The sequence below is a fragment of the Melopsittacus undulatus genome, chromosome 5 (assembly GCF_012275295.1).
Source record: "Melopsittacus undulatus isolate bMelUnd1 chromosome 5, bMelUnd1.mat.Z, whole genome shotgun sequence".
In the NCBI taxonomy this organism is placed as follows: domain Eukaryota; kingdom Metazoa; phylum Chordata; class Aves; order Psittaciformes; family Psittaculidae; genus Melopsittacus; species Melopsittacus undulatus.
This window is the reverse complement of record NC_047531.1, coordinates 38590390-38601971: the sequence shown is the minus strand read 5'-3', so window position 1 is coordinate 38601971 and position 11582 is coordinate 38590390. Positions and strand designations below refer to the sequence as shown.

At 40.2% G+C, this 11582-nt stretch overlaps 1 protein-coding gene across 1 annotated transcript in view; it reads left to right on the top strand.

Moving 5' to 3' along the window:
- Window positions 1-4307: 4307 nt before the first annotated feature.
- Window positions 4308-11582, top strand: part of PTPRR (protein tyrosine phosphatase receptor type R) — a 145316-nt gene continuing 138041 nt past the window's right edge. Inside the window, 2 exon segments of the mRNA XM_013127333.3 lie at window positions 4308-4358; window positions 4360-4480. Coding sequence (XP_012982787.3) covers window positions 4308-4358; window positions 4360-4480 — 172 coding nt within the window.

The following is an 11582-nucleotide window of genomic DNA, read 5'->3' as shown; positions in this document are numbered from 1 at the left end:
TTCTAGCTAGGGTACTTATATTAAAATCTTTACATTTATGGTATGTCATGGGTCTAATGAAAAATTAATCAAATGAAAACCTAAAGCAAATCAATTAGTGAAAAAATGTGCTACCCACTGATTTGCTGATCAGTATCAGCCTCAATATTAATTATACAAGATGTTTATTTGTTATTTGCTAAGGACAACTGCTATAACTCCCATCCCCTAATTTTCCATTAATGTCAATTTGATATTGAGAGAACAGTTGCTTGTCCAGGTTCTTATCATCCAGCTAAAGGTGCTGCAGTTTTTGATACACTGAAATCCCAACTGCTAGTTGCAATTATACTTTAGAAACATTGTTTGAAAAGCCAATCGGCAGCTAAATCAGGTACATTTTTATTAAAACCAATCTTTGTGCTTATACACCAAAACAGTGAATAGTAAACCGCTCTGAGAGATGACCAACAGCTTAGTCTTGTTCACTTTGGCAAAGAGAAGTAATTCCACTTTTCACAAAATTATATATTTAATTAATAACCTTTTAACATTTCTTGAAATATAACATCAAAGTTAACCACCTGAGCCTAATACTGCAAAGAGACAAATGCCCAGATTCCCTAATCTTATCTGAACCTGAACTTGCCCTAATGGTGGCATCTATGGATTAGATCAGAGTTGCCTGAAGATTTATTCACTTGCACAGAAGATGATGATGATGTTATTATTAATAATAACATCAATATTAATATTATTAATAATATAATTGTTATTATCTCTACACAAATTTAGTTACTTCTGTGTGGAGAGGTTTGAATTTAGTCTATAAATTGTACTGTGCAACTTACTTTAAATCTCAAGCATAGCTGCATTACTGAGAGATGTGCTCTCTAGTTATTAGTAGCCATGGGTAACTTGCCTTCCCTATTTAAAAGCACATTAGTACACACACACGTATTTGTGGGGTTTTTACCAGTATTTAATGAGAAACCCATATCACACTAAATTACTTTGACATAAAATAACTGATTATACAAATAAGTATAGTTCAAGAGATACATTCCCAGCCTTGGCTAAGGGTCTTTTCAGGATAATCTGAAATTTCTTTTTACATGTTTTTCTGTCTGTGTTGTAATTTAAAAGTACCCAAATTTAGAAATTTTGACGGCCCTGGTAGAACATCAGAGCATGATGTCTTTATTGCCCTCTGGTACGAACAGCATAAAATGGAGAACAAAATACCCTGGCATCCTCTCTTTCTCTCTTTTTCTATCTAGGTTTTTTCTGTTTCTCCACTAAGCCAGTGTCACTTTTTCATGTCTATATTAGAGATTCTGCCAAAAATACACTGGAGAGTCTCAGACCTCTCTAGAAGGATGTACTCCTATAATGACAATGCTCATTAAGGAATATGACACATTTGCATCGGTATAATAATGATTTTGCCCAAAGGCAATCCCTCAGGACACAGGCTACTCCCTGATACTTTTTCTGTAGCAGTTACCTTTCTGCATCATATTAAAAGAACCCCTCTTCCCATCCTAGCAATATCAATTAGTGTGAGACCTACATACATGTCATAAGTTTTACTCTGCTGAGATCAATGCATACACACACACACACACACCAAAAAAGTAGTTATTTTTCTGACTTGCATTCATGTCTCCCAAGGATCTATACATAGAACCTCCTCTTCACCCCTCCTCTTCCAACCTGCTTTCATTTATTACTACACAGTGCTTCAGTTTTCTGCAGAAGCTTGTCAGGGGACAACAAATATAAGCACCCATATTATTAATCTCAGGCAAAAGTGTGATTGTCTGTTCTTCAGATAAAGTCTCTCCTTGCTAATCTGTGTACTGCTGTACTCTTAAACTGAAGATTTGGCTTTCATTGTTTCCACTTTCTTTTTAAGCAATTTGTTAATGGAAGTCTAGTGCAAAATGAGTCCCAGACAAGAAGGATGGTCTACTCAGTGTGACAGAAGGAAACCAGTAAGAACTCTTTGACCAGGGCTCTCTTAATTGCAACTAGCATTGGGTATGACTTCTCAGCAGCATACATGATCTGTTACATCAGAAGAGAAGGTACTATGGAAAAATCATCAGCAAGAATTAGCAATATCCCCCACTATTTAGTCCACTTGTAAATATTGGTAATATTCAGCGTTCCTCTGAACACTTCATTTAGCTTTAGATTTAACACACCCTCTTAGAGTAAGCCGCACACTAGTGATCTCCACTCCCTTAATATCATGTCCTATATTTGGAAATTTAAAAATAAATAAAAAACCAGTGAAGCTAGGGAATTCAAGCTGATGCAACATGTGTTAGCATGCTTTCTGTGTAACAGCTTCCCACTCTACAGTAATGCTTCCATTCTGCACTGATGAGACCGCCTTTTAAAAAGGATGCATTGCTATAAAATTCAGCAAATTATCTAGTCCTAGCTTCCTATTGAGTTCAGCTGAAGTATGAGCTTGAAGCCTAAATGTTTTCTTGGATGTGGGCTCAAAACTGTATCTCAAGACATTTCACCAGTGGAAAACAATTTTCTTAACAGAGTAGTGGTGAGTCATCTGGTCTGTGTGCCTTAGGGCTCTGCAAGTGAGGTGAGCAGATATTGCTACAGTGCTCAATTATATGAAACCACGGCTGCCTCATCTGTAACCACATGGTGACAAATCAATACCATTAGCTTCAGTGCAGTTATCCTGTTGACATATTTGACCCTAAATCCTTACCTAGAACACACAAGGGTGATGACTTGTGGACAATAACAAAACATCAGAAGACTGCAAGTAATTTTTTCTTTTGTCTTTCCCTAGGAGTTGGCTAAATTGTAATTGGTGCTGCACTCACTCCTTACTGAGGGAAGTAATTATAGCCCTCCCAGCTTGTTTCACCTGTATGTATACCTCTGAGGCCTCGGCACACAGGAACTGTAGTTGTGGGAGCACAAATGGGGTGCACTGTGTGGATAAACTTCTTTATCTCACGTTAGTTTTCATTTCTACTAGTCAGAACTAACAGGATTAAACAGGAACAGGATTAAACTGCTGCAATTTGTACATATCCACAGCAAATTGTGCCAGTAGAGGAAGCAGCAGAAATCTCACAACTTAGCAGGGCATCTGAGGCACAATACCTGTAAAGATACTACTGGAAGGACAGGGCTCAAACCCCTCTCCTTGTTCAAAAATCCCTTTGATCGTTGTAGTTCCCCATTTTGGGCAGAGCTCAAGATAGAGTGGTTTCCTAACCAAAGCCCTTTTTCATTCATGTTGCTGTCAAGCAAACAACCTGACTGTCTGTATGGATGTGAACAGCCTCGTGGGGGCTGCAAAAGCAGCTGATTTGCATATGTACAGTCATACATGCAATTGCATTTTGATATCAGGCTCTGTGCACCCATTCACAACTTTATATAAGGAAGATTTCTGCATGAAGGGTCATTTGAAGCCATGTAGAAGCAAGCTCTGTAAATCTCTGTTATTTTCTGCTTATTGCACACCACTTCAGGGGCAGACCCGACAGTGTATGTACACAGCCCGCCACATCCAGCAGTAGGCTGTCGATAGATCACTTGCCTGGCAACACATCTGCTACTTCCCCTCAAGGTTAGCCTCCAGTGACATTTTTGATCAATTAAACTCAACTTCAGAAAATGATCATATTACAGGACGGTTTCATGTCTGGCTGCTTTACATGGGTCTGTGATACCCATGTAATCAGTTTTCCAAGTGTCTCCCGAGTAAGTGTTGCATCAGTCTGCTCTGAGTCACTGCCCAGAGTTCAGGAGTCATTTCTTTATCTCTGTATCGGCTGTCATTTCCATCATACAGTTTTTGCTAACTGCTCATTTCAACGTGTTTCAAAACGCATTCAAGAGGAGAATTGCCTCTGCTGCAAGCACAAACCCACAAAGTACCCCCAGCCGCGCCAATCTGTTGAGACGAGCCTCATCAGCTGGGAAGAAGCAAACCCACCGCTCCGCTGCAAGAGTGAGCCCTGGCTTCAGCCGCAGCTAGGAACTGAGGAACAAACGACCACACACCCCCACCACCCCGTCCTGCCTAGACATGCTGCCTGGAGACCTCTCCCTTCGCCACTCATCCCGGAGGACGTTTCGGGTCCCCGCGGCTTTCCACAAACCCCTCTCCCCGGGACAAGGACTGGACGGAAAGCGGGACACGATCCCACACACAACTACCACTGCTTCCCGCTGTCACCTCGCTCCTCGCCTCACCCCGTGCAGCTGAGGCAACCGAGGGCACCCACCCGGCCGCCCGCGCGGCGCTGCGCATGCGCAGCGGGCTCCCAGGCATGCTCACTGACGGGGGCGGGGGGAGCGGGACACGGTGGCGCGACGCTGCCGGGCTCGGCTCCCCTCGGTTCGGCTCGGCTCGGCTCCGGTCGGCTCAGCGCAGCTCGCACCATGCGGCGGGCGGCCGAGTGCCTGTGGGCGCTGTGCCTGCTGCTACACCTCCGCACTGCAGGTCAGCGGGGCGGCCGGGGCCGGACGGTGGGGCGGGAAGGTGGCGAGCACCCGCTTGTGCCCGGCGGCGCACCTGTTGTGGCGGGGCGGGGGGTGAGCGGCCCCGCGGGGGCTCGGCTGCCGGGGTCCGGCTGGTGGCAGAGGCGGGCGGGAGCGGCAGGTGTCTCGAGCGCCGTTCAGGACCGCGGACAGCGGGCGGCCCGGGAGCCCCGCGGAACGCGCCGAACCCCGCGGTCCCTCATCGCGCGGACCTGAGGCTGCGAAGGATAAAATCCTGCGTCTTTACCCCCTTTCCTCCTTATTCGTTTATTACTTGAGGGGTTGGGGGGGGGGGGGGGGGGCGTTGCTACTTGCGTTCGGTCGTGGCAGCAGGGTTTTTTAAGGAAGGGAAATTTCAGCTGCGACAGCAGGCGTTTCAGCTGTAGCGGTGGTGATCATAAATCCTCTCTCTGCTTTGCTAGCAAAACGTGTGCCTCATTCAGAAATGTGGTTAGCGATGGGAGCTCTGGTACGTACATGAAGTTCCACTGCCAGTTTCGTTCTGATAGTCACAGCTTATATTCCTGGTATAAACCTCAGGCTTCTTTTAAGTCACTTAAAGCGGCTTATTGCTCAGAGTAATATGCCATCTCTTTCCCCTGTGCAGACTTAAGTATATATACTCTTAGCAAGGAAATAAAATCTAGGGTAACTGTATAACTGAGTTAAATTCCCAATTAGTGAAGTTGAATAGTCTCTTTGGTTTATCATTTATGGCAAGTGTAGCTACTTCTGAAATAGTAAATGGCTCTTGCACCCTGCTTGTAACTTCACTGAAGCTAATTAAGAACAGCAGTGAAATGCACAGGTACGGTTTCTCTTGCTCCCAGGAATGTTGTTTTTAGGAGAGATTTTTAAGATCTAACTAATTGGCATTGTCTTACTGCAGAATCATTAAAAGTAATAGTTGAACTCCATGTCTCTTTTAATGTGGAAGCAGTGAATGAATGTGTACTCGTCCCCCAAATAAGCTGTGTTATGGAAATAGTTGTTTGTATGGACTCATCAAGAAGCAAGTACTTCATTGTTTTTTTTGTTTGTTTTCTCTTTTGCTGTTGTCAGGAGAAGTGGTTTGCCCCAGTTATTGATATTTTATTGCCCTGGAATATTAGGCTACACTTCATAAAACCTCAGAAGCTTCTTTCTGGTATATCTATAGTTAGGAAGCTTGTGCTGTTGTGCCTTATATTCATATGTGCAAGAGATTATTGACTGAAAGGGAGCATTTCATGATCCATTTTAATAAAAGCCTTAAGCTGCTTTTAGATTGTTTCTTTGTAACATGTACTAAAATGATCATCTGTGCAAAATTAGTGTATGGCCTCTTTGACAAAACATGCCTTCTAATGTCAGTGTATCCTCTGTTAATAGTGGACTTCACATTAGTTTTAATGTGCTTCATTTTTCTATCCAACTAATGGAAACTGGGTTTATATCCTGCCAGTAAGCCATTTACTCTCCTTACTAAGTATTTTTATTTCATTAGTTTACTGGGAATGTCTGCAGACAAATATTGGCCTTTGTTATAAAAAATTTCTAATCATGAGAAAAAGAGGGGAAAATAAACATTTATATGGTATTACTTTGCTCCCTGGAAAATCTTGGAAAATAACTGTTTCAGAGAAGGCAACAGGATGGACATGAGCTGAATTCAACCTTTGCGTATTGGGCATGGCTCCCACTAAGCACATGAGCTGTGCTTCCTCCAAGGCAGGGCTGCATGCAACTTGCTTTTGCTGGAAGTCACTGAAGATGTCACAACAATGAAACAGCAAGCTTAAACTGCTAAGATTTCTCCGTTTCATTTAACGGAAGTAGAAAATTCGGTCTTACACAGGCTACTGTTATGGACATCTTTTATGTATAGCCTAAACTTATGAATTATTGACATTGATTTTGCAGCTTTGGTTCACGTGGAATCACAAAATGCATTCCACTTGCCATTAATGCTACGTCACAAATTATATCCCAAATGTATTTTTTTTCTTTTTGTGTAATGTGATGGAAACTGCTTGACTTCTTTTCATCTGACGCTGAATTTGTATGAGCCATGTTTCTAGGGAATGTTAAAGACACTGTCAGCAGATATTAACAAAATTTCCCATGATATCAGTTGGTGAGAATAGATTTTAGAGAAAACATAAGTCTATATTTACTGGAGCTGATGCTACAGGAAAAAGAATTAATAATCCATATTTAAATAATGCTTTTTAATGAAAAGGTAATGCATGTCATATAGCAAATCTGGTTTCCTATGGAAAGACTATTCTGCTATGAATGTGTTTACAGTAGCCACATATGCATTCACACAAAAAATGGAAAATATTCTTGTCAAATATGTGATCAAGCATGTTCATGTACTTAAAAAGGTACCAGGTTGATTGAGATTCCAGTTCCAATAAGGCATGACAGCTGTGTAAACAGAAAATTAAATCCAGTTGTGCTGTTGGTATACCCATGTATTTCTTTGCTGAAATCACAGACACTTGTGTGTGTGTCTCTGAAAACAGAAATAAGCCCTTCTACTGAGTGCAGCAGGTGAAGTAATCAACCTATATAGAGCTTGCTGTTGGATGAAGACCTAAATCAGTAGCAACTGATTAGAGGTCAGCATGAACCTTCGACTTACATTAGGCATTGCATGAAACAGTGCCCAACAGCACAGGTTATATTCCTTTTTACCAGGTATGATCTAATACGTATTCTTGTAATAAAAATCTAATACCTCCCAAGGTGACTAGGAAGCATTGTTTCCTTGTGAAAGAATGGAAGGTGGTAGCAAAACCACAGAGTGATGTATTAGGCTAACTTGTAAATAGAGAGCCATTTGAGTCATTCAGGTTACTCAACTAATTAACTCTTTCACCTCATTTTCTTTCTTTATCAAATTTTGTGAACAGAATTAAAATGCTGAATTAAACATCCAGTGACAAGAAATACGTGAGGAAAGTCAACTGGACTAGAAAAAAATCTTTTCAACTCACCACTTGCCTTATGTTAAAAATCTCTCTTTACAACAGAATTTTTTTTTTCAGAGTTTGCTTTTAAGATGAACAAACTCTAGTCCTGGAAAAGCGAAGAGTTAACAACTCAGGTCATCTATGTTGTGGTTTCTTGAGCAAAGGCCTTACATTGGCTTGCTAAGGACTTCTGTTACCTCATTTTATTATCCTCTTAATTGGTGAAGAGATGCATTGACAACCTGAAGTCAGTATGAACCAATACTTTCCTACTAGACTTCTCAGAGAGGAAGCATGTAGATCCTTGTCCAACCTCTTGATGGATTCATTCCCCAAATGAATCAGCTGAATCAGATAAAACTTGAGGTAGGAAATCGTGGTATTCTAACTTCTTGAGGCAATGGTGTAATAACAGGGGGATTGCTTATATCAAAACAAAAATTTCTCTGACCACAGACTAACACTCCTTTGGGTAGAATTCACTAGGTGCAGAAACATGTTATAAATATGCTAGACTGATTTTGTTAATTGTTACCAAAGTCCACAGGGTGATTTTACTAAGTTCTGATGGGCAGAAACAATTACTTCAGCTTTCCAGGTAAAACATTTGTTGTGTGGTATTCTCATGGTTGGAAATGATTGGAGTGGGTCTGTGGTTTCTACTTATGTGTTGGAGGGTCTCTGTTCCATAAAGTGCACAAACTCTGTCACAGTAATACAAAAATCTGGGGACTGTACTTCTAGGGTTGAGGTGAGATCTGCACCAAATGCATTCACAATCAGATCCATTTCAGTAACCTAATACTAATGAGTGAAAAATGCTAGTTTCTAAGTACACTCAGAATGAACGTGAAGGAGCTATTGATTTAAAAATGTATTGGAATTATGCTTCATTGCACTAACATAATCTAAATGAAGTCGGTACTTATAATTGCCTTCTTTAAAAAAACATATTCCTGGCCATGAGTGGGTGTTTTTACTAGAATAGACATTTGAGCCTTTTATTAGTAGAATCATGCATAATCAGGGGGTAGTCATCTGTCTCTTGAAAGGTTCTTTTGGGATAAATAGTTTTATAATAAAGTATCTGACTTCATATTTTTGAGGACATATTTCATTGGAAAAGAGACCCATGCCATGTTTTTACGTTTGGAAATTCTTGCTGTTGATTATTTTGAAGACATCCTCTTCTACAATAGGTTTATGCTCAGTACATCCATTAGGAAATTATTGAGGCTTGTGATCTTGGAATCCATGCCTAATTTCATTTGTTGCATTATAAGAAGACTGAAATGTAGACAGCAAAGGCTGTTTCCAGTTTCTCTGGAGAGTGAGGCGGGAGACTTGCTGAAAAACCATGAATTGGGCTCTTGGGGGAGTGTGTTTCTCTAGAAGGAAGCTAATGAGATAACAGTGTGGCTGTGCTTGATTGTAGTCTCCCTCCATGGGTATGTTAAGAGGCTTCATGTAGGGGGCTAGAAGGAGGGGTAGGACTCTTACTCCATAATGCACAATCATTGTCTGGTTGGATTTTCAGCATGGCTTCAAAATAAGTACTTGGAGAAGCTTAACAAGATCTGTTTAGAAATCCTCAGTGCTATTTCCGAGAGTAGTATTACTGCAGAAAAAAACAGCCAAAACTGAAGGCTGAACTTGACTTCCCTTTGTGTCAGCTGTGGTTTCTGTGGAAATACTATATATTTACATCCATGTTATATAGAGCAGAATTTAGCCACAACCTTTATTTGGAAAATTACAGTAATCACAAAATTAGCACATTGATGCAGTGCTTTCTCACACCTTCTGGAAAAAAAGTCTGATGTGAGACTATATGGTACATTAGTGCCAGGGTATAAGTATGGCAGAGTACTTTAGTGCCTTTGGGACCAATGGCTCATCTCTTAATTCATATGAGTAGACCTAGTGAAATCAATGGTCTGTGGTATCCAGTTTTATTATTGACATATTAGGCAACAGGCCCACGAAACAAGACGCAAAGTGTCTTTTTAAGAAAGATACCACTCGTGCTTAATTCAAATTCACTGTGGATATTTTTGGAGAGGTTTTTTTTTGTTGGTTTTTTTTCCCCTACTGAAAAGGCCAAATTCAGCAAAACTGAATTTGCAGTTGTTTCTATTTTCAGCAGGTTGCTTATTAGAAAAGGAAAAAAAAAATATTCCTTGCAATCATCTCTCTCTCCTCTTCCCGCTCTTGTGTGTAACTCCCCCTCTCTGGGGTGTTCTCTTACTCTCTCATGTGCATGTGAGTGTCCTTGCTTGCTCTTACACACACAAACACACACAGAAAAACAAATTGTATGTACATTTACGTGCATACATACACATATTTTGTACAAATTGGTTTTGTATTAATTTTTTGTTTTGGTCAGAAAAGCTTTTGTGAGGCAAACCAGGCAAACTTGAAAAGTTAAAAATATGAATCCACTCTGGGTTGGTAGCACATGCATGAAGCAACACATTGGAAGTTTTGGAAGAAGAATTCACCTATGAAAATACTTTCCCATATATGACAGTCTTTGTAGCAGAGGGACCTGGAAGCTGTGACAGTCCCCATCATTCAGAGAATAACTCCAAAACACATAACCTGATCACATCCTTCATGCCACAGTTTCCTCTTAAGATAAAACCTGTAAGAGCAATACAAACAAAGCTATTCCCTACCAAAGTAGGCTGCTAGAACTAGCGTTCTTTTAACAGGCACGCTCCTGGATAGCTTCTCACGACTTTCTTCAGCTAGAAGAATTTTATTACATTCAAAGCGTTGTTCATTAACGAAGATGAAGCACACCTTATACTTGAAAGTAAAGTGGTGAGTTTATTGTTAGCATAATGAAAATCTTAATAATCTAATTCAAGAAGAATTGTTAGTCTAGATCTAACGTTTTATAGAAAACTGAAGAATAATAATACAAGAAAAAAAAATCGCAGTTATAGCAATGATGCAAATAAAATTGCCTGTCCCTTTCCTCGGTATTACACTTCCCCTCCACTGCTTCTCTGGATTCTAAGCTTGATAGTTTCGCACTGATGTTGGCTACTGGAGGATGTTATGAGGAGCTGTCAGCATCTGGAGTCCTTTGCCAGGAGGAATATGATGTTTGTTCTGATGTCTCTTCTTCTTCCTTTCTCTTAGGTCCATATGTATTTCTTTGCTAACATGCATTTATATTTTTTAATCCCGCTTCCTCTGGACCAAGTAGATCTTATTAGATCTACTCTTATAGACAAGAGAGAACTGCAAATTAAATTTTGCAGGGTGTGAGTCCATTTCCATCCCAATGGACAAAAAAGAGGCAGGCAATGAGTCTCCTAGCTGTAGGAACATTGTCATTATTGGAGAGGATTGATCAATGGTCTGCAGTACCTTTCACAGAGATTCTGGGTGGCTGTTCAAGAAGAGATGAACCATTGTGAATGAGGTGATAAAGACTGAGCTTGACTAAAGCCTGAGGCTGGTTTATAGAGTGTGAAGGTAGAGTGTATGGGACAAAGAGCATCTTTCAAAATGGTGAGCTAAACAGAAATTAAAAAAGCATGGGGAGCTCAGGGTGCAAAATTTAATTACCAAAGTTTAGTAAGTCTTTTCTACTGAAAATGAGAAATTATTTGGCAACAGCATTAAGTACTGTGAATCAAATTATATCTGAGTTATATGTATCTTTGAAACCAATCAGTCAAGTTTCAGCATGCTTTTCCCTTAAGAAATGACTCTACATTTTCTGCCTTTTTCTTCCAATTTCCAGCTTGTTGGCATGAAAATCTCAAGCTGTGTAAAATACCAAGATATCTGTAACTATAAAGAGACTTCAGTTATATAGTGCTAGTTACAGTATTATATGTGAGATTTAAAGCATATGCACTATGTGTCTGTATTCACTTGTGCACTTTATTAATCAGGTATAGCACAGCAGTTCTGTCAATGGATTTGGGGTGACTGCACTAATTGCAACTAGTAAATATACAGTATGCCTCTGATTACAGGAAATGGGAATGTTCAGTATTATGCCTTATTATGAATCTAATTTGTTCAGATTAAAACAAATAATAAGACTTAAGACAATGACCTCAAATTGTTTTTCTAGAC